This window comes from Heptranchias perlo, chromosome 5 (assembly GCF_035084215.1).
Source record: "Heptranchias perlo isolate sHepPer1 chromosome 5, sHepPer1.hap1, whole genome shotgun sequence".
Classification (NCBI taxonomy): Eukaryota; Metazoa; Chordata; class Chondrichthyes; order Hexanchiformes; family Hexanchidae; genus Heptranchias; species Heptranchias perlo.
Genome location: NC_090329.1, coordinates 68,625,273 through 68,649,220, shown reverse-complemented (window position 1 = coordinate 68,649,220; position 23,948 = coordinate 68,625,273). Strand labels below are relative to the sequence as shown.

Sequence of the window (23,948 nt, the reverse complement as noted above, 5' to 3'; positions counted from 1 at the left end):
AAAAAACTCAATCAGGTTAGTTAAACATGATTTGCCTTTAACAAATCCATGCTGGCTTTCCTTAATTAATCCATACTTGTCCAAGTTTCTGTTAATTTAGTCCCAGTTTATTGTTTCTAAAAACTTCCCCACCACTGAGGTTAAACTGAATGGCCTGTAGTTGCTGGGTGTGTGCTTACTCCCTTTTTTGAACAAGGGTGTAACATTTGCAATTCTCTAGTCCTCTGGCACCACTCCCGTATCTAAGGAGGATTGGAAGATTATTGCCAGTACCTCTTAATTTCCACCCTTACTTCCTTCAGCAACCTAGGATGCATCCCATCCAGACCGGGTGACTTATCTACTTTAAGTACAGCCAGCCTTTCCATTACTCCTCTTTATCAATTTTTAGCCCATCCAGGATCTCAAATACCTCCTCTTTTACTGTGACTTTGGCAGCATCTTCTTCCTTGGTAAAGGCAGATGCAAAGTATTAATTTAGTACCTCAGCCATGCCCTCTGCCTCCAGGAATAGGTCTCCATTTTGGTCCCTTACTACCCGTTTACTATTTATATGCCGATAGAAGACTTTTGGGTTCCCTTTTATGTTAGTTGCCAGTCTATTCTCATACTCTCTCTTTGCCCCTCTTATTTCCTTTTTCACTTCCCCTCTGAGCTTTCTATATTCAGCCTGGTTCTCACTTGTATTATCAACCTGACATCGGTCATACGCCCCCTTTTTCTGCTTCATCTTACTCTCTACCTCTTTCGTCATCCAGGGAGCTCTGGCTTTGGTTGCCCTACCTTTCCCCCTCATGGGAATGTACCTAGACTGTACCCGAACCATCTCCTCTTTAAAAGCCGCCCATTGTTCGATTACAGTTTTACCTGCCAACCTTTGATTCCAATTTACCTGGGCCAGATCTGTTCTCAAACCACTGAAATTGGCCCTCCTCTAATTAAGTATTTTTACTCTAGATTGCTCCTTGTCCTTTTCCCTAACTAATCTAAACCTTAAGATACTGTGATCACTGTTCCCTAAATGTTCCCCCACTGATACTTGCTCCACTTGACCCACCTCATTCCCCAGGACCAGATCCAGAAATGCCTTCTTCATTGTTGGGCCGGAAACATACTGATCAAGAAAGTTCTCCTGAACACACTTCAGAAAATGTTCCCCTTTCTGCCCTTTAGACCATTACTATCCCTGTGTATATTAGGATAATTGAAGTCCCCCATTAGCACTGCTCTATGGTTCTTGCACCTCTTGTAATTTCCCTCAAATTTGTTCATTTATATCCTTCCCACTAGTTGGTGACCTATAGAATACACCCAGTAGTGTAATGGCACCTCTATTGTTTCTTAACTCTGACCAAATAGAATCTGTCCTTGACTCCTTCAGGACATCCTCTCTCTCCAGCACTGCAATATTCTCCTTAATCAATACTGCCACCTCCCCACCCCCCCCTCCTTTCTTTCCTTCACTATCTTTCCTGAACACCTTGTGTCCAGGAATATTTAGTACCCAATCCTGCCCTTTTTTGAGCCAGATCTCCGTTATCGCCATGACATCATATTCCCATGGGGCTATTTGCGCATACAGCTCACCAACCTTATTTACCAAGCTTCTTGCATTTACACACATGCACTGCAAACCTATCTTAGACCTCCTTGTATTCACTCTTCGTCTGATCCCACCTAATATCTTACCATTTCTTATTCTAGTGCTATCTGTCTCTCCCAATCCTTTGTGCACCTTGTTCCTCCCTTCTAATGCTACATCTTGGTGCCCACCCCCCTGCCAAATTAGTTTAACCCCCCCTCACAGAATCAGTTAACCTCCCCGCGAGGACATTGGCCCCAGCTCTGTTGAGGTGCCACCTGTCTGGGCTGTACAGGTCCCACCTCCCCCAGAACCGGTCTCAATGCCCCAGGAATCTAAAGCCCTCCCTCCTGCACCATCTCTCCAGCCACACATTCATCTGCTCTAACCTCCTATTTCTATACTCACTAACGTGTGGCACCAGGAGTAACCCGTAGATTACAACCTTTGAGGTCCTGCTTATCAATCTTTTTCCTAGCTCCCTAAAATCTGCTTGCAGGACCTCATCCACCTATGTTGTTGGTACCGATATGGACCACAACCTCTGGCTGTTCACCCTACCCCCTCAGAATGTTCTGCGGCCGCTCAGTGACATCCTGGACCCTGGCACCAGGGAGGCAGCATACCATCCTGGACTCATGTCTGTGGCTGCAGAAACGTCTGTCTGTTCCCCTAATTATTGAATCCCCTATCACTATTGCTTTCCCGATCTTCCTCCTCCCCCCCTGTACAGCTGAGTCACCCATGGTGCTGTGGACTTGGCTCTGGCTGTATTCCCCAGAGGAACCTTTACCCTCACCAGTATTCTGAATACCGGTTAGGGTGTGAGCTGCACTCGGGCAACTCCTGCACTACCTGCCTGGTCTTCCTTGTCTGTCTGGTGGTCACTCAGTCCCTCTCTGCCTGCACTCTCTTAAGTTGCAGAGTGACCACCTCCTGAAACGTGCTATCCACGTAGCTCTGAACCTCACGGATGCACTGCCGTGACGCCAGCTGCTGCTCAATATTCTATTTCACACCCATAAAATTAACATATATTTCTCTCGGGCTGAATGACTTAACTCAGAGCACATCCTTCATTTTACACATTATTTGTATTTGTCCTGGCATGGAACCTATTAGTACACATGTTACAGAGTACAGGAGGGTCATCTTTTCTGAGAAGAGGCAGAGAATTGAATGTAATCAAGGAACTTTGCACTATGCAGTTTTCTGTTTAGTTCGCTTCTGATTTTTGTTTATTGTGCTCGGAAAATTGGCTTTAAAGTAAATAGGACTAGTTTCTGTATTAATATGTTAGATAAAATAAGATGCCCCCTTGTTTAAATCTGATAAATTATCAAAAGTACTTGGTGAAAGGGTATATTTTGTTACAGGGAAAGTTTTATCATGATAGCTTGATGACATGAGATGATTTGCCACAGTTTGAAGTGTACCACATATTTGACATCGTCATTGTTGTTTTGCAGAAACAAAATTCAGGTAGATTTTTGTCTTTACTGCTGAACGTTAAGCATCACATGGGCAGAATGCAGAAAGGAAACCTGGCGGGGAAGTACCTGTTTCCCTAATAGAACCCCCTGATTTTCTTTCCATTGAAATTAATAGAGGAGAAATCCGGCAGATTCTGTTTAGGGTGTGCGATCCTCCCGGACAGATTTTCCTTTCTGCACTGTGCCCAGGCGATGTTTAAAGTCCATTAAAGTATGAAAATCTCACCCATGGTACGTTAAAGTGACAGCCTGTCTTTACCTGCTATTAATTCAATTCTCATGGAGACTAGCTGTTTGAGGAGATGCCATTTGATACTTATGTTTTAAGTGAAAAGTTATTGAAGATTACATTGTAAATGTGTGGTAATACCAAACAGGGAAATAAGGTCTTATGTGGTATTTAGTACTGTGTTCATAGCAAGCTTACTGGGTGTTGATTAACGATTTTGACTTGTTTGCAGCCTCAAAATTGAGTTTGAAATCCAAACAGAGGCAGAATCTGGTCTTGTATTTTATATGGCCAGAATTAACCATGCAGACTTTGCAACCATTCAGATAAAAGATGGAATGGCTCAGTTTAGCTATGACCTTGGAAGTGGAAATGCAAGCACAGTTGTTCAAAGGAAGATAAATGATGGAAAATGGCATAAGGTAAAAAAATGCAAAATAAATTCCATTACTAATTTAGTTAACTGAAGTTATATTACAAGAGATGCAATAACAAGACTATTATATATTAAAAATGGTTTGTGGTTATAACATGCCAAAGGAACTGCACCTGTAGATGATGCTGTAAGCATAACGCTATGTGTCATAACATTACATGGCAGAGCCACCTAAGGCAAATATAAGGAACCAACCTTTGGAATCGCGCATGAGGAAACCATCGCAAGCAGCCTCCTCTGACTTACTAAACCTCCCTTGTCCCCCTCCCCCACCCTACAGACATGACATTCACAACCTACCTCCTTCCCCCCGATATCAAATCACGTATCAAACCCCCCTCCCACTGAATAGAAAGCCTGCATTAGCACTCCAGCCCAACTGAGACAACATATATTGACCTCCATCTGTACCTTCTCTGATCTCTCTCCCCTTCCCCCAACCTTTCCTTCATTTTCCTCTCCCCTACCCCTCATTCCCCTCTTCCCCATTCCTCTCTTCCCTCTCCACTCCTTCTCCCCCCTCCTAGCTTTCCTTCCCCTTCTCTCCCCTAGCCCCTCTCATTTCCCCCTTTCCTCCCTCCCCATTCCTCCAGATGTTCACTGATCCAAAACTTCATACATGCTGTATAAAGTGCTTTGTAGCTGCATTGGTTTAAATAGAATTACCTGCAAAAAGAATGAAAATGTTATACTTTTATTTCCAAAATTAAGTAACTTTCAATTGCTTTTGAAGGAAAATGAAATGCTAGCTTATTTTCGCCTCTTATTTCAAGGCTGGATGAGGGTCACTGGAAAATCAAGGCTGCATTTTTACTGCAGAATCTGCAAAAAAATTGGCACTTCCATGAGAATTGCGATTCCCCACTCCTGTAAAAATCATCCTCTACTTGCCGACTTGTCACTCATCGCCATTCCTGGCTATTATGTGTTGCTGCTGTTGCTCTGGGAATCGAACAACGCTACAGCTCTGTAAATGTAAGCTGAGGGGCAAGAGAGTAGAAGAGTACTAGCATGAACTTAAGGGTTGGCGGTGGGGCGGCAGGGGGGGTGGTGAGATAGTGCCAGCATGAACAGCAGGCGGAGGAGGGCAAGAGTGCCAGTGTGAAATCATGGTAAGGAATAAGAGTGCCAACCTGAATCGGCAGTGAGGAGGCGAATAATGCCAGCGGGCATTGAGAGTCAAAGGCACAGAGTTCCAGCATAAACTGCCAGGGAAAAGGGGGAAAATACAGTGCTAAAGTGAACTGGTGGGAGGGAGTAAGAAGAGTGGCTCCATGAACTAGGAAAAAATAGGAAGATTAATCACCAAATTTAAAACAATTTAACATTCAATAAATCAATTTTTAAAATATTTAGCATTGGACTTGATAATAGAGATCACAAAAACACTAAAAATGGCCTGCAAGAATGAAGGAAAATTCCTGCAATTTTTAATCATTAATGACTAATTAATAGATTAAGTGAGCAGGCTAAAGGATGCCTCAACATTTCAAAACATTGGAGTGATGCATTACAATGACTGACACTTCTGTGTAGTACTGAAGGAGTGCTGCATAGTCAGATGTGCTGTCTTTCAGAAGAAACATTTTATTGCCTGTCCTGCCCTCTTGAATGGACATATGAGATCCCATGGCACTATTTTAAAGAAGAACAGGGAGTTCTCCCGGTCTCTTGGCCAACATTTATGCCTCAACCAACACCACCAAATCAGGTTATCTGATCCCTCATCTCATTGCTGTTGGTGGGACTGACCTTGCGGTGTGCAAATTGGCTGCCATATTTGTCCACAAAGAAACAGTGACCATACTTCAAAAGTACTTTGGAAGGTTCTGAGGATATGAAAGGTGCTATATAAATGCCAACCTTTTTTCTTTTTACTTGTTGATAAAGCTTACTCTTTTGCAACTTGTTGTTAGGTGTAATAGAACATATTATAATAACTATTTTAATAAATCTGAATTTATTTTTTCCAGGTCAGAATTGTCCGGGATAGGAAGACAGTAACAGTTACAATTGGCCTCAACACAGCGACTACAGTTAGCCCTAAAAATGCAGATATTCTGGATGTTGTGGGCATGATCTATATTGGAGGACTGCCTAAGAACTACACGACGAGAAGAATTGGCCGTGTAAGATGTGAACAAGAACAATCATGTAGACAGCGCATAATATCAACCCCCTGAATCCAAGGTGGAGGCTCACTTGATGTGAGCACATATTGGAGAATCAGGCAAGGATTCGCAGCACCTCTCATTTCCTGACCATTAAAATCATTGCCAGAAAATCAGGAGCACCATAAATCAGACATGCTGACCTCCACACCCAAGTCTCTGAACTGTGCTCACATTAAGTGATCATCCATACTGGGAGCTTAACTCTTAAGAACTTCACAGTACTTCAGTCGGTGCTTCCTGGTGTCTTTTCCAGCAACGGATTCTTTTCACTTGTCTCATTCGAAACAATTTTTTCTTTACTTTGTTTGAGAGGGACATTTTACATGCTCATCAAGATAAGCCATGTCCCTAATATAAAAATAGAAAATGCTGGAGAAGCTCAGCAAGCCAGGCAGCATCTGTGGAGGAAGAAACAGAGTTAATGTTTCAGGTCAAAGACCTTTTGTCAGAACTGGAAGATGTTAGAAGAGTTAAAGTTTTTAAGCAAGTACAGAGCCAGGGAAAGGCAGGGGGAGGGGAAGAAAGAACAAGATGGAAAGTCTGTGATAGGTAATGGGCACGAGTGATTAAATGACAAAAGGGATGATGATGCAAGGCAAGGAAGGTGGTAATAGGACAAGTTATGAAACAAAAGATTGATCAGGAGTAGCTGTAAATGGCAGCAGCAGAACCATTACCAGCACTAGCTGACCGAAAAAATGGGAGCAGTGATTATGACCTGAAATTACTGAAATCAATATCACTACTGGGGAATGGAATATTATGTACTGGTGCTAAAAGGCTGCAAATCCTTTTTGCAATAGTGCCTTTCTAACTTACCAAGAGCAGTTCTCTTGGTGAAATGTCTCATCAAAATAGGTAAATATTTATAGTTACGTTTTTAATTTGTTCAGAGGGCACTCAGTAGGAAATACTGCATGATTCTGTGCCTTACCATAGAATTATATAACTGTACAGCACAGAAAAAGACCATTTAGAGTCGTAGAGTCATAGAGTTATACAGCACGGATAGAGGCCCTTCGGCCCATCGTGTCCGCGCCGGCCATCAGCCCTGTCTACTCTAATCCCATATTCCAGCATTTGGTCCGTAGCCTTGTATGCTATGGCATTTCAAGTGCTCATCCAAATGCTTCTTGAATGTTGTGAGGGTTCCTGCCTCCACAACCCTTTCAGGCAGTGAGTTCCAGACTCCAACCACCCTCTGGGTGAAAAAGTTCTTTCTCAAATCCCCTCTAAACCTCCCGCCTTTTACCTTGAATCTATGCCCCCTTGTTATAGAACCCTCAACGAAGGGAAAAAGCTCCTTAGTATCCATCCTATCTGTGCCCCTCATAATTTTGTACACCTCAATCATGTCCCCCCTCAGCCTCCTCTGCTCCAAGGAAAACAAACCCAATCTTCCCAGTCTCTCTTCATAGCTGAAGCACTCCAGCCCTGGTAACATCCTGGTGAATCTCCTCTGCACCCTCTCCAAAGCGATCACATCCTTCCTGTAGTGTGGCGACCAGAACTGCACACAGTACTCCAGCTGTGGCCTAACCAGTGTTTTATACAGCTCCATCATAACCTCCTTGCTCTTATATTCTATGCCTCGGCTAATAAAGGCAAGTATCCCATATGCCTTCTTTACCACCTTATCTACCTGTTCCGCCGCCTTCAGGGATCTGTGAACTTGCACACCAAGATCCCTCTGACCCTCTGTCTTGCCTAGGGTCCTCCCATTCATTGTGTATTCCCTTGCCTTGTTAGTCCCTCCAAAGTGCATCACCTCGCACTTTTCCGGGTTAAATTCCATTTGCCACTGTTCCGCCCTACGCAAGAATCATTTGGCCCACCGTGTCTGGCCAGTTCTTTGCTAGAGCAATCCAAAACTAATCCCACTGCCCTTCTGTCGCCTCATAGCCTTGTATTCTCTGCTTCAAATATTTGTCTAATTCTCTCTTAAAATATGCAATGTCTGTGCCTCAACCTCTCCCTGTAGCAAAGTATTCCATGCTCCAACAGCCGACTGTGTAAAGAAATTTCTCCAAACCTCTCTCCTCACTCTCATAGTGACAATTTCAAATTGATGTCCCACCCATCACCAACCCCCAACCAGATTTTTAAAAACCTCTATTAGATCTTATTTTAGCCTTCTCTGCTTCAATAGAAATAGTCTCAGTATCTCAAGTCTCACCTCATAACTATTGTTTCCATCCCTGACATCATCCTGGTGAATCCACACAGTACTTGAATGCTGTCTTATGGCTTCAATGTCCATTCTGTACTAGGGTGCCCAAAACTGTACACTGCTGTAATGTGGCTTAACCAAAGTTTTGTACTAATCTATTATTACTTCTTTACTCTTGTAATCTATGCCTCTATTTATAAAAGCCAAAATGGTGGTGGCCATTTTTTTGCTTAATCGACCTGCACTCGCACTTTCAGGGAATTATGAATTTGAACTCCTGTATCTAATCATCCACATCCTTCAGCATCTTTTCATTAAGTGTATAGTCCCATTCCTGGTATTTCCTTCCAAAATGTATTACTGAACACTATTCCACATTAAATTGTACCTGCCACATATCTGCCCTTTCCTCTAACCTGTCTTATGTCATCATGAAGTCCTCCTCATTGTTTCTCAAAACTTCTACTTTCTTCTCAGCAAATTTTGAGACTGTGCTCCCTATGCCCAAAACCAAATCAACTATGTACACTGAGAACTGAAGTGGACCCAACACTGAGCCTGGGGTATACACTTCCAACACTCATTTACTTTAACTTTTGGTTTGCTATCCATCAACCATGCCGTTACATTTCCTCTTATACCATGACCATATAGCTGAATTTTTCTAACAAGTCTCTTGTGAGGCACCTTATTGAATGCCTTCTGAAAATCCATGTACACTGCATCTACTACATTCCCTTTATCTATCCAATCAGTCACTTCTTCAAAAAAACTCGATTAAGTTTGTCAAACAAATCCATGCTGGCTGTTCTTGATTAACCCATGCATATCGAAATGTGTTCTTAAATTATAGATTCTAAGGGTTTGCCCACAACTGACATTAGTCCAACTGGTCATCATTTCCAGGTTTATCTCGAACAAAAGTGTGGCTTTGGCTACTCTTCAGTCCCAAAGCACAATTTACATATTTAGGGAGGATTGAAAAATTGTGGCCTGTGTCTATTCTATCTCCTCTCTGACTTCTTTCAACAGCCTATGGACTTTCTCTTTGTGTGTACATTTATATTTAACTGCTGCACCCAAATCCGACCTGAAATGGCAGTCAGGGCCCTATTTACATCATAGGACCCCAATTTCCTCATTAAAAGGGGCATATTGCCTGAAACAGGCGGGTACTTTGGACACCCGGCGGTAGGCCCCTTTCAAAATGGAGCCGGTCACATCGCCAGAGTTAATAGGGCGGTAAGGCCATGGACCTCATTTTAAGGCTGTTACCGCCAGGCGAAGGCAGTCAAAATTGACCCCAGTTTTATTACAGCCCGACTGCACTCAGACCTGTTCCATACTATTTCAACCTACTTTCAAAGCTGAGTTAGCTATGAAGACTTGGTCATCTGAATGTAGTGATTATATTTATACTCATGTTAATCTATTGTTTACTCATTTTTTAACACAGGTAACCTACAGTATAAATGCTTGCATCCGTAACTTTAAATTGAACGATAAAACTTTTGATCTGGATGATCCGATCTCTAGTCTGGATGTTGGTGTCTGTTTTCTCAATAGTCAGAAAGGAACTTATTTTGATGGAACAGGTTTTGCTAAAACAGGTAAAAATACTTGAAAAATATTTGATTGCTTTGGCATTGAAATTGCTTATAGTTACTTTACTGTTAACAATCAGTGTCATTTTAGTCAGCTATCATTTTAAAACACTGCTCTTGCAAAGGAAGCTACTGAATGCTGCTTAAAGCTATTATATATTCTCCCATATGAGTTTTGACCCATATATAAGGCAACCTCCAAAGTGTCCAAAAAAACACCCCCAAAAAATCCACAAGCTTAATATAAGACAAAGGGTAGAATTACAGAGTTTCTATTCACCAAGATTAGAATCATAGAAAGGTTGCAGCATGGAAGGAGGCCATTCAGCCCATCGAGTCTGTTCCGGTTCTATGCAAGAGCAATCCAGCTAGTCCCACTCCCCCGCTCTACCCCGTAGCCCTGCAAATTTTTTCATTTCAAATACTTATCCAGTTCCCCTTTGAAAGTCATGATTGAATCTGCCTCCACCACCCCAACGCCCCTCCCCCCAGCAGTGCATTCCAGATCTTAACCACTCACAGTGTAAAAAGTTTTTCCTCATGTCACCTTTGATTTTTTTTGCCAATCACCTTAAATCTATGTCCTCTGGTTCTTGACCCTTCTGCCAATGGGAACAGTTTCTCTTTAGACCCTTCATGATTTTAAAAACCTCTTTCAAATCTCCTCTCGACCTTCTCTGTTCCAAGGAAAACAGCCCCACCTTCTCCAGTCTATCCACGTAACTAAAGTCCCTCATCCCTGGAATCATTCTAGCAAATCTTTGCTGCACCCTCTCTCAGGTCTTCACATCTTTCCTAAAGTGCGGTACCCAGAACTGGACACGATACTCCAGATGTGGTCGAACCAGTGTTTTATAAAGGTTCATCATGACTTCCTTGCTTTTATACTCTATGCCTCCATTTATAAAGCCCAGGATTCCGTATGCTTTTTTAACCGCTTCCTCAACCGGCCCTGCCATCTTCAACGATTTGTGCACATATACCCCCAGTTCTCTGTGTTCCTGTACCACTTTTAGAATTGTGCCCTCTAGTTTATATTGCCTCCCCTCGTTCTTCCCACCAAAATTTATCACTTTGCATTTTTCAGCATTAAATTTCATCTGCCACATGTCCACCCATTCCACTAGCATGTCTATATCCTCTTGAAGTCTATCACTATCCTCCTCAATGTTTACTACAATTCCAAGTTTTGTGTCATCTTCAAATTTGGAACACCCAATCCAAGTCATTAATATATGTCAAGAAAAAGAGTGGTCCTAGTACCGACCCCTGGGGAACACCACTGTATACCTTCCTCCAATCCGAAAAACAACCATTCACCACTACTCTCTGCTTCCTGTTACTTAGCAATTTTGTACCCATGCTGCTACTGCCCCCTTTATTCCGTAGGCTTCAATCTTGATAACAAGCCTAATATGCGGCACTTTATCAAAGTCCTTTTGAAAGTCAATATACACCACATCAATCACATTGCCCTCATTGACCTTCTCTATTATCTCATCAAAAAACTCCATCATGTTAGTTAAACACGATTTACCTTTAACAAATCCATGCTTGCTTTCCCTAATCAATCCACACTTGTCCAAGTGACTGTTAATTTTGTCCTGGATTATCATTTCTAAAAGTTTCCCCACCAACAAGATTATACTGACTGGCCTGTGGTTGCTTGGTTTATCCTTACACCTTTTTTTGAACAAGGGTGTAACATTTGCAATTCTGCAGTGCTCTGACACCACCCCTGTATCTAAGGATGTTTGGAAGATTATGTAAACAATTTTACAACACCAAGTTATAGTCCAGCAATTTTATTTTAAATTCACAAGCTTTTGGAGGCTTCCTCCTTCCTCAGGTGAATGTTGTGGAAATGAAATCCTCGAACCTTTCGCATTTATAAATCACAGAACAATACTTGGTGATTACAGACAGTGTTTTCAACTGCCCATTGCCAAGGCAATCGGTGTGCGGACAGACAGGTGTTACCTACAGGGTCTCCGAATATACAAACCACCAAAAAAAAAGAGAGGCAGAAACATCGAAAAGACAGCAAATGACCCATTGTATTAAAAACAGATAACATTTGTTCGCTGGTGGGGTAACGTGTAGCGTGACATGAACCCAAGATCCCGGTTGAGGCCGTCCTCATGGGTGCGGAACTTGGCTATCAATTTCTGCTCGACGATTTTGCGTTGTCGTGTGTCTCGAAGGCCGCCTTGGAGTACGCTTACCCGAAGGTTGGTGGATGAATGTCCATGACTGCTGAAGTGTTCCCCGACTGGGAGGGAACCCTCCTGTCTGTTTGTATATTCGGAGACCTTGTAGTTAACACCTGTCTGTCTGCACACTGATTGCCTTGGCAACGGGCAGTTGAAAACACTGTTTGTAATCACCAAGTATTGTTCTGTGATTTATAAATGCGAAAGGTTCGAGGATTTCATTTCCACAACATTCACCTGAGGAAGGAGGAAACCTCCGAAAGCTTGTGAATTTCAAATAAAATTGCTGGACTATAACTTGGTGTTGTAAAATTGTTTACAATTGTCAACCCCAGTCCATCACCGGCATCTCCACATCATGGAAGATTATGGCCAGTACCTCCGCAATTTCCACCCTTACTTCCCTCAGCAACCTAGGATGCATCCCATCCGGACCGGGTGATTTATCTACTTCCTCTCAGCTATTGATTTGACATTCTATTTAAATGGTAACTCTGCCTCCCAACATCGGTCCTGTCTCCAGCTACTGATTTTAAATCTCTTTTTGTATCTATCCTGCTGCGCTGTCTCCGATTTACAGTATGGAAGGGAAGTCACCGTTGAAATGTCACAGTATTGTAGAACAGAGCAGCAGCTGACAGCAACACCTGTTCGGAATACACTAATATGGTACTGACTCCTAATGGGTCCATCATCTTTGGAAAAATTGCTTTGCTGGGAGGGAAACCTGAGAGGATATGACTTATTTATAAAATAATCCCCTCTACTTTCTGCCCCGATCAGAGGCATACATTTATAGTCTTAGAAGTGAGTGTATACAGGTCTGTTTTTCACATTATGCAAACATGTTTCCTTTTTTAGCATAGTAAAGTGTAAATATGTTTTTAACAGCTGAACATTTTTGATAAACAAGCCATAAAAATTGTTAAATATCAAATATACATTTGTGAGATAATGGATATAAAACATTTTGTCTGAAAGAGGTGGACCAGAAAGCAATATGGTTGGGAGCTTGTCTTGAATAGAAAATGAGGCCTTGACACCAGAAGATCCAGCTGGGTAGTGCTTTGCTAATAAAGCTCACAGTCTTTACCACTTTTGCTGCCTTATGAGCAGGACTGGAAAATCTACAACTAAAAAATAGAAAGAATGAAAGAACTTGCATTAATATAGCGCCTTTCATGACCTCAGGATATCCCAAAGCAATTTACAGCCAATGAAGTACTTTTGAAATGTAGTCACTGTTGTAATGTAGCAAACGCAGCAGCCAATTTGCACACAGCAAGGTCCCACAAACAGCAATGAGATAATGACCAGGTTGGTTGAAGGATAAATATTGGCCAAGAGTCGGGGATAATCAAAGTCTAATGGGTATTTAATGGAAATTAGCACAAGTGAAATACGATCCTTTATTTTTCCTTGCCAGCTCCACATTATCGTGCAGCAGGTGCAATGTGACAATAACTCTTTGATTTTCTTAAGCATCTGTTTCCTCTACTCTTTGCTTCTTCAGGTAGTGACATGGTATGGCAATTTTCTTTTTGGCAGCAGTTTCCCTGCTCCATACCTGCGAGTCCCACTAACATGCAGGTGCAGCAAGCAATTAGGAAGGGAAATGTTATGTAGGCTTTTATTACAAGAGGATTTGAGTACAGGAGTAAAGATGTCTTATTGCAATTATATAGGGCCTTGGTGAGACCACACCTGGAGTATTGTGTACAGTTTTGGTCTCCTTACCTAAGAAATGATATACTTGCCATAGAGGGAGTGAAACAAAGGTTCACCAGACTGATTCTTGGGATGGCAGGATTGTCGTATGAGGAGAGATTGAGTAGACTAGGCCTGTATTCTCCAGAGTTTAGAAGAATGAGAGGTGGTCTCATTGAAACATACAAAATTCTTACAGGGCTCGACAGGGTAGATACAAGGCTGGGGAGTCTAGAACCAGGGGTCACAGTCTCAGAATAAGGGGTAGGCCATTTAGGACGGAGAGGAGGAGAAATTTCTTCACTCAGGGTGGTGAATCTTTGGAATTCTCTACCCCAGAGGGCTGTGGAGGCTCAGTCATTGAGTACATTCAAAATAGAGATCGATAGATTTCTAGATATTAAAAGCATCAAGGGATATGGGGATAATACAGGAAAATGGTGTTGAGGTAGAAGATCAGCCATGATCTTGTTGAATGGCGGAGCAGGCTCGAGGGGCTGGATGGCCTACTCCTGCTCCTATTTCTTATGTTCTTATGTTCACACCTAGGAACAGGGGTCATTTCTTCTGTCAAAACTATCCTTTCATGTATTTCCATCTTGTTCATGCATCATGTGGAGATGCTACCAAGTGCAAATCCTGAGTAAGCAGGAGCAAGAGCAGAGTGGGAGCAGTGGCACTGGAGGATGGTACCTCCTCCTTGTGGAGGGGAATGGGGGGATGTGGAGTTCAACAGTCAACAGCCAGAACCACATTATCAGTTCCATGTGTGAGATCCAAAATCCACGACCTCTACCACCTAGAAGGACAAGAGCAGCAGGCACATGGGAACAACACCACCTGCACGTTCCCCTCCAAGTCACACACCATCCCAACTTGGAAATATATCGCCGTTCCTTCATCATCGCTGGGTCAAAATCCTGGAACTCCCTTCCTAACAGCACTGTGGGAAAACCGTCACCACACGGACTGCAGCGGTTCAAGAAGGCGGCTCACCACCACCTTCTCAAGGGCAATTAGGGATGGGCAATAAATGCCGGCCTCGTCAGCGACGCCCACATCCCATGAATGAATTTTTAAAAAGTAAGTTATTCTAACCTTGGATAGATCATCAGTGAGGCCATATGCAAAATCTTTGGGCACTGCACTTCAAAAGAACATTGGTACATTAGAGAGGGATCATAAACACCGGCAGAGGTCAGTTGGGCCGAATGGCCTGTTTCTGTGCTGTAAATTCTACATTCACATTAGAGCAACTAATATTTGACTAAAGTACACAGATTAGCAGCATAAAACAAAGTGATCTGTTTTACTGATCACTCCATGCTAACTTACAATATGCTGAGCCTCTTACTACCATACATTCTCTTGTGTCATTTCAGTTGCACGCTACAGGGTTGGAACAGATTTACGAATAGAGTTTGATTTCCGCACTTCTCAAAGAAACGCTGTCCTTCTGGGAATCAGCAGTCAGAGTGTGGATGGACTGGGAATTGAACTAGTCAATGGAAAAGTAAGTTATAATTATAAGTAAAAGTAAAGTGCTCTGAGTCATTGCTCTATGCATAAGGAGGACTATATAGATGCAACTTGATAACCTATTAGGGAGCACAGTGTTTAATGAATGCAACAATACATTTTAAAATGGTGATTTCATTGACTTTCAAAAAGATCTTATCAATGCTTTGCCTAACAGTTTTTATTTTTATTTTATAATGCCAGGTTTTGGTTAACGTTGACAATGGAGCTGGCATATTTACAGCTGTCTATGAGCCTCCACACTTCAATGGTTTGTGTGATGGACAGTGGCACAATGTAGTGGTCAATAAAATTAAATACCTTTTGGAACTGACAGTTGATGGGGAGAAAGTAGAAAGCAGAAGCTCAAGCGTAACCTCCACTGCAACTGACACCAACGATCCAATCTTTGTTGGAGGGTATCCAGGTACATATTAACTGATTACTAACTGATCTCATCATGGCATTTAATATGTAATACATAATTGAACCAGAAAGTTAATTTAAACTAAATTACAAGAGTAAGAAATGGGGGCATAGGTTCAAATTAGTAAAAAGCAAAGTTAAGACTGATATCAGGTCGTTCTTTACACAAATAGTGAACACTACATGGAATAGCCTCCTTGATAGAGTAGTGGAGGGGTTTTACGGATGGATGAACTAAGGTGGGCTGAAAAGCCTTTCTCATCCATAATTATCTTGTCATTTTGAAAATTCTTAGATTAGTACATATTCTGTTTAAAATTATAGTTCAAACAGAAATGTAAGTATAGTAATAACTTTCTGTTACAAGATACAGTACCAACGTGCCACATTCCCAGTAATGTTCTATTGTAAAAGTTTTTGCTTTATACTTTTAGACTGTCGTACCGGAGTGAAGGAACTCATTATTCTTCTAAATTTGAAAGTGCTGTAACAATTATTTTCCAGTTTATGGCAGATGGCTTAGATTCTTAAAATGTTTAGTGCTTATAATTTGACAACAGTCTCGATGCCCATGAACAACTGTGATGACTTAGGCCTGTATTTTCCTCTCAGCAGATTTCCACCAGGAGTTGATCTGCCTCCTCAGTTTTCGGTGCTTGTTGCACCACTAGCTGTAACCACAGATTAAAACATGTAAATCATCAATGGTTGTGTTTATACAGAAACACAGCCATTGGAAGCAATAAAATGAGTCCAGTTGAATAGAGAAATATTGTATCAAGGAAACTGTCTTTGCTATGTATTCCCACTATGAAATGCTCACATGACTGTAGTCCACTTCACCTCAGGATGAGACTCCACCCATGTTGGAGAGGAGGCAGGCCATTTAAAACAGAAGCTTGGTGATTCAGAAGTAAGGTCCACCTCTAGTTAACTTTATATTCATCAACATTTAAAACTGAAAAACTGAGAGTCAGGTTTGTAATTCCACCACTCACCCCATTCAATCTCTTTGATGACTGAACTATTGACAATGACAAAGTTAATTAGTAGGTTCAAAAATCAAAAACAGTATCATGTATAAAAGCATGTATAGATGTTTTATGTGACAGGAGTACTGCTGACTGCATCTGTGTGGTTTTACTGGTCTTAAACAGTGACACCAAGAGAGAACCAATGGCAGCATACCCCCACGACTCTACCATCTGGTCAAGACAGAGTAAACAGTGCTAAAGAAAAATGGGAACCACTAAACACTGTGTTATAAATTAACTCAAAGTGCACCAGTGACTTGTAAGGAGTTAAATGCTGTAATGTTAATTCACAACATGTCACGGAAAATTTACTTCTGGAATTTCCTTGGGGGTTCTCCCGATCGGCCGCTGCAACATTGGAAAAAGATCGGCGGAAACCCTGGATAAATGCGAAAATGGGATTTCCACCGATCTTCCGGCAAAGCTAAGGGGCGGCTGATTGGGAGAAACTCAGAGGAAATTCCTGGAATGAATCTTTATACATTCTTGTCCTTTTCCACTTTGACCTAAATTTCAATTCCAATTTTACAAAAAAGATGTTTCATTTCACATACAACAAGTCCAACCATGTAAAATGTAGCCAACTTGGTAAAAGAACACTTTAGGGGCTAAGGAGAAGGGGAGAAAACACATTAAAATGTTTGGCAGGAACTCATGTGTACCACATATTTTCTGGATCTACTCGGGGATATTCAAGGAGTATCATCAGAGGGATCAAGTTCATTATTTTTTTGTAATGTAGCTCTTGCCACTGCATTTTCGGGTTGCAGATTATCAATCCTCCTGTATTCATCTATAGAAAGAGTAATCATTCTTCCTTTTATACATAGCCCAGAGGATGCATACTTGCTGTGTGGTATCAAGTAGTACTGCCATTATGGGCTGCCTCATACCAACGGCATTTCATTGTAGTGTATTGATTATTTGAGCAGATCATATGTCCGCTTTGACTGAATCAGGAAATTCCAGAGGGTCTGGACAAGTTTCCCTGACTAATGAAGTGAGAAAGATTTCACATCATGAAAATCAATAGCAAATTATATTAAAGACATTTGTGTAATGCATGGGGAATGACAATGTTATATATGGGGAGACAAATTGGTCAGTCATTCAAATATTGCTAGTGATAATTTAGACTCTTCTCAGTGTACTGTACTGCATCACATAAATAAAATAGAACCAGGAGGCAAATAAAAGAGGAACGCTAATACACTATTTCACCAGGTTGCCTATTGGTTCTGCTGAAGGGTCCACAGGTGAAATATTAACTTCTCTGTCCTCTCCACAGATGTTGACTGACCTGCTGAATGCTCCCAGCATTTTCTGTGTTTGTTTCAGATTTCCAGCATCTGCACTTCTTTATTATTTGTTTGCCTATGGCAAGTCCCTGTCTATAGTGACTTAATTGCTCAAATACCAAATAACAATTTTTTTAAATCTATTCCAGATGACATGAGACAATTAGGATTGACCACTAATACTCCCTTCAAGGGCTGCATACGTAACCTGAAACTAATGAAGGCAACGCAGGCACTAGAAGTAGACTTCAGCAAATCAGTAGCGATCAAGGGAGTTCAACCCCTTACCTGTCCTGCATAATGGAATCTACTGGGCTGTTTCAAACAAAGATGAAAGTATATGGTTCAAAATAAGCCTATATATCTTGTACATGGCAGAAATATTTTTGGAGACACAAATTAAACATCATCTTATGTTAAGGCTGTTCTTTTACTCTGCTAAACAGTATCAGTCTAAAAATATATTCTCAGTTTTCATTTGTTCATTAAAATTAAAAATAAGTACTCTTTTGTCCTGCAGGTGGCATTTCTTATTCATTATTGCATTATGTAGAGCTCTCACCGAGTTTGCTTCTTTGTGTGTGTGTGTGTGTGTAAGAATCTAATGCATGATGTGAAATATAGTACAAATATTTCAGTAAACTCCTCTTTGAAGTGAAAGTAGTAGTTCATGTGTTTGGGTGAGTGTTGGGAATTTGCATAAACTGTTAGTCATCTTTAAGGAACCATGTCTATAGCATCAGCAAAAAGTTTCTCAAATATAGCCATGTTAGAATCATCTCCATCTAACTACATTATGAAATCTTGGAGGAAAAAACTTTTATTATTTAGGTACTATCAGCACCTGTTAATTCCTTGGAATCTGATAATTACAGTGGAGATGCTATTCAATGAAATCCCACTATTAGTAGGGTGGAATTAATAACTTCTAAATTTCAGTTTAATTTAATTTTGCCAGGCATAACTACAATGTGTAGTGCTCTCTTAATCATGTATGGCAGCTTTCTCTTTAGAGCTGTTTGGTCACCATTTTGAAAATCCCCTGCGTGGGAACTTCAGCAGGCGTTATAACTCCAGCAACAAAATAATTTTGTGATTGGCCATAAAACTAGTGAAATTTTGATCATTGTTGCTCTGGAAAATCAATATAAATTTTTAAAATTCAATTTGCGCGTCTTCCTGTGTTTTGAGAAAGTGTCCTTAGGTCATGAAGCACACTGGCACAAATGTCTCATTTACTAAACCAACTAATCAAATAAAAACAAATTCACCGACTCAAATTACCAACTATTTGAAGGTAAATCAGTGTCAGAGCAGTGGGAGGCATTCAAGGGGGAGATTCAAGAGGTTCAGAGTAAACATGTTCCCACAAAGAAAAAGGTTGGGACTGCCAAATCTAGAGCCCCCTGGATGACAAGGAGCACACAGGGTAAGAGAAGGCAAAAAAGGGAAGCTTATGTCAGACTCCGAGAGCTCAAAACTACAGAAAGCCTAGAGGAGTCTAGAAAGTGCAGGGGTGAAATTAAAAAGGAAATTAGGAAAGCAAAGAGAGGGCATAAAAAAATACTGGCAAGTAAAGTTAAGGAAAACCAAAAATGTTTTATAAATACATAAAGAGCAAGAGGATATCAAAGGAAAGAGTAAGTTACCTGTTTGGTCTTCAATAGGCCCTATGTGTGGAGGCAGAAAATGTGGGTATGGTTCTTAATGAGTACTTTACGTCTGTCTTCACAGAAGAGGGGGACGATGCAGAGATTGTAGTTAAGGAGGAGGAGTGTGAAATATTGGCTGGGATAAACATAGTAAGAGAGGAAGTATTAAGGGGATTAACATCTTTGAAAGGAGATAAATCACCAGGCCTGAATGAAATGTATCCCAGGCTGTTAAGAGAAGCAAGGGAGGCTCTGACCATCATTTTCCAATCCTCCCTGGCTACAGGCGTAGTGCCAAAGGATTGGAGGACTGCTAACATTGTACCATTGTTTAAAAAGGGAGAAAGAGATAGACCGAGTAATTATAGGCCAGTCCGTCTAACCTTGGTGGTGGGCAAATTATTGGAATCGATTCTGAGGGATAGCATAAATCATCATTTAGAAAGGCACGGGTTAATCAAAGACAGTCAGCATGGATTTGTTAAGGGAAGGTCGTGTCTGACTGACTTGATTGAATTTTTTGAGCAGGTAACAAGGAGGGCCGATGAGTGTAACGCATTTGATGTAGTATACATGGATTTTAGCAAGGTTTTTGACAAGGTCCCACATGGCACTCTGGTCAAAAAAGTAAAAGCCCATTGGGTCCAAGGGAAAGTGGCTAGTTTGACTCAAAATTGGCTCAGTGGCAGGAAGCAAAGGGTAATGGTCGATGGGTGTTTTTGTGACTGGAAGGCTGTTTCCACTAGGGTCCCACAAGGCTCAGTACTAGGTCCCTTGCTTTTTGTGGTATATATTAATGATTTGGACTTGAATGTGGGGGCTTGATCAAGAAATTTGCAGATGATACAAAAATTGGCCGTATGGTTGATAGTGAGGAGGAAAGCTGTAGACTGCAGGAAGATATCAATGGACTAGTCAGGTGGGCAGAAAAGTGGCAAATGGAATTCAATCCAGAGAAGTGTGAGGTAATGCATGTGGGGAGGGCAAACAAGGCAAGGGAATACATAATAAATGGGAGGATACTGAGAGATGTAGAGGAACAAAGGGACCTTGGAGTGCATGTCCACAAGGTAGTAGGACAGGTAGATACAGTGGTTAAAAAGGCATACGGGATACTTTATTAGCCGAGGCATAGAATATAAGAGCAGGGAGGTTATTCTAAAACTGTATAAAACATTGGTTAGGCCACAGCTTGTGTATTGTGTACAGTTCTGGTCACCATATTACAGGAAAGATGTGATTGCACTAGACAGGGTACAGAGGAGATTTATGAGGATGTTGCCAGGACTGGAGAATTTTAGCTATGAGAAAAGATTGGATAGGCTGGGATTGTTTTCTTTGGAACAAAGGAGGCTGAGAAGAGATTTAATTAAGGTATATAAAATTATGACTGGACTAGATAGAGTGGATAGGGAGGACCTATTTCCTTTAGCAGAGGGGTCAGTGACCAGGGGGCACGGATTTAAAGTAATTGATAGAAGGACTAGGGGGGAGCTGAGGAGAAATGTTTTCACCCAGAGGGTGATAGGGGTCTGGAACTCACTGCCTGAAAGGGTGGGAGAGGCAAAAACCCTCAACTCATTTAAAAAGTACTCGGATGAGCACTTGAAGTGCTGTAACCTACAGGGCTACAGACCAAGTGCTGGAAAATGTGATTAAGCTGGATAGCTCTTTTTCGGCCGGCACGGACACAATGGCCCAAATAGCCTCCTTCTGTGCCGTAACTTTCTACGATTCTATGATTCATATAAAAAAAATCAGTTCAGTTTAAAAACAACCAATGAACAACTGGCAACAACCACAAAAGCAGATAATTGTCAAGACTTGAGGAGGTGGGGGGAGAAACTAAGGCACATTCAAGCTGTCAGCAGGAGATTGTGGTTGCGCACTGGGATGAGGAGAAGCCATGGCCCCCAACAGCAGTGACGGAGGCTGTGGTCTTTGAGAGAAGATCCTATGCAGCCAGGTGCAGACAGAATATCCGTAACTGCTGACACGAGAGAGTATCCATAACCATCTGGAACAGACCAAACGGTGGAGGATGCCACGAATGGCTGGCAGGAGGAGTTGCTGGGATTATTTTTAGGGGCAGCGGAAGTAATGGACGCAGAAACCAGCACTCGGCGCACTATGCACCATGCATGTACAGCAGCCCCATAGGGCCATGGGAGGGGCATTAACCTGACGCATTCATGGAACACCGAAAGTTATTGTTGGAACCCTCGATTTAGGAAAAAATTGCAGGTCTGGGATTGGAGCAGAACCTGTGACAAAGGGAAAGGCCCCTTGGTGATGGCCCACGTGGGCAAAAGCTGTTGGAGGAATTTATAAGATGGAATTAGTACATTTAGTGATTTTTCTTCCCCAAGATTGTTTAAAGTTTTGTGTGTATTCTAGAAATATATAATATGGTGAATGGCCTCCAGCGGTCCCTTTAAGAATCGTCGGCTAGGCCTCTCAATGCCTGGACAAATGCGATTGGCATGCGCCATGCACATTTTGCCCATTTCACCATGAAAGTTGAAATCGGGATTCTGCAACAGACTCCTGCCCGTCTTGGACAGGAGTGCTGGGAGCCTATTTAAAGGCCTGCCTCAAAACTGATCCAAGGGGACAAATGGGTGCACAAGGTCCCCACCAGACTTTCAACTGCTGGCTGCCTATTTTCCAGACGAGGAGTCTCTCCCTTAGTCTCTGCATGCAGATGTCCTTGCACGTAGCCAGATACAATTGCCTTGGCTCATATACATGTGTGGTGGCATAAAGGTGGCTCCTTCTTGAGATTCTAAGGTGCAACTACACCTGTCTTGTAGGCCTCTTCTGACCCTCCTCTAGAACCCGCAGAAAATGAAATTGCAGATATTTTGTTTTGCATTAGAAACATCTGATAGAAAATAGGCCAAATTTGTTTAGTAAACCAATAAAAGACTACACGAGCTGTTCATTTTGCTTGCAGGCATAGCTTAAGTTTGCATTCCTGTTGTTATTTATCACTGACACAATAGATGTATCTGCTTAATATGAAGAACTCTATTGCATTTGGTCTGTGGAATTTTTATGATAAATTGGCACTCTATGTACATTTGGGAGCTTGCAATAGATGCTGGGAAATGTTTCAATAGGTTCCTATAGAAAATCCCAATAAGATGGTTATAAAATGCTCAGCACTCTACAGAGATAGAAAAGTCCCACATTATATCAACAGCTCCCTTCTAGTTTCAATAGCTATTATATATGTATATTTTTCAAAATGAGAATAAGATTTACCACACACAGTAGTTTCTGATTCTCAATTCAATTCGGTTCAATTTTGTCCATGTGTAGATATTTGTTAGGCATTGCAGTCCTGGTTTTGAAAGGAAGTCTCCAACTGGGCAGAAGTCAGGTGGGGCATCATTAGTACGTATCTGACCATATGTGTGCTGACACTGCCTCCATTTCCAGGCTCAGCCTAATTAACACTCTGTTGGCAATTTTGCGGCATAAATAATATCTCTCATTGGGAGCTCACCCATTTGTGGGAAGGAAATTACGTGCCTTGTCACTGAACAAATTAAACAATAGTAAATGGAGTTAAGATACAGATCAGCCATGATCTAATTGAATAGCGGAACAGGTTCACGGGACTGACTGGCCTACTCCTGTTCCTACGTTCCAACAGAAAGTGCACAGCACGCCATCTTGATGGAGGAGGTAGTGTCGTGAGAGTATCACGTGCTGGCAAAATCAAAGGAGGCAGAAAATTATTTAGGTGAGGGTGGAATGCTGCGTGCAGAACGCGCATCCCATTTTGGACTGCCCCAGTGAATCAGACTCCATGTGCTGACCTCGCTCAGTAGAACATGGCATTAACCGGCATGAAGGCCCCCTCGCCAGCGTTATTTAAAGAGATCACGCAGGACTTAGAGGTAAGTTGCTGGTTTACTACTTCTGGCTACTGCTTGACTCCTAGGTGTTTTTTTGCTGAGTTCTAACACAATTGAAAGTTCAATTTGCTTAGAAAGAGGTCTGCTTGCTCTTGTACTCCTGTAATTGTTTGCTCCACAAATGATCTGACTCCAAACATGGATTTCCTGGTAGGGCTGCTTCTGGGAATAGAGCATGATTGGGAGTATGAAGGAAGGCACCACAGAACAGGACAAGCTGCCAGAAATGGGAGGAGAAGGAGGAGGAAGGCACTCAGCAGGAGGCCATATCCACAGAGCATCTTCAAGGAGCACTTCTCCTACCTCAACTTGACTGGGGAGCAATGTATGATGCGCCTTCATTTTGCCAAGGAGGTTGTTACCGAGTTGTTGGTGCTATCATCTTTTTGTGTATAAGTGGCTAACTTAAACATGTTGGACAATCTATAATGGTGCATCTATCCAGGTTATTGGAAATTGAACTTTGGATAACAGTGTCATTATGTA

General features: G+C 41.8%; 1 protein-coding gene across 7 annotated transcripts in view; it reads left to right on the top strand.

Annotated features, from left to right (window-relative positions):
• Nucleotides 1-18,394, top strand: part of lama2 (laminin, alpha 2) — a 378,441-nt gene extending 360,047 nt beyond the window's left edge. For all 7 annotated transcript variants that reach the window (XM_067984560.1, XM_067984559.1, XM_067984558.1 and 4 more), the window contains 6 exons: nt 3,537-3,726; nt 5,714-5,869; nt 9,541-9,694; nt 14,991-15,121; nt 15,331-15,553; nt 18,034-18,394. In XM_067984560.1, coding sequence (XP_067840661.1) covers nt 3,537-3,726; nt 5,714-5,869; nt 9,541-9,694; nt 14,991-15,121; nt 15,331-15,553; nt 18,034-18,185 — 1,006 coding nt within the window. In that variant the 3' untranslated portion in view covers nt 18,186-18,394. The remainder of the gene's footprint in view (nt 1-3,536; nt 3,727-5,713; nt 5,870-9,540; nt 9,695-14,990; nt 15,122-15,330; nt 15,554-18,033) is intronic.
• The last annotated feature ends 5,554 nt before the right edge of the window (nt 18,395-23,948 follow it).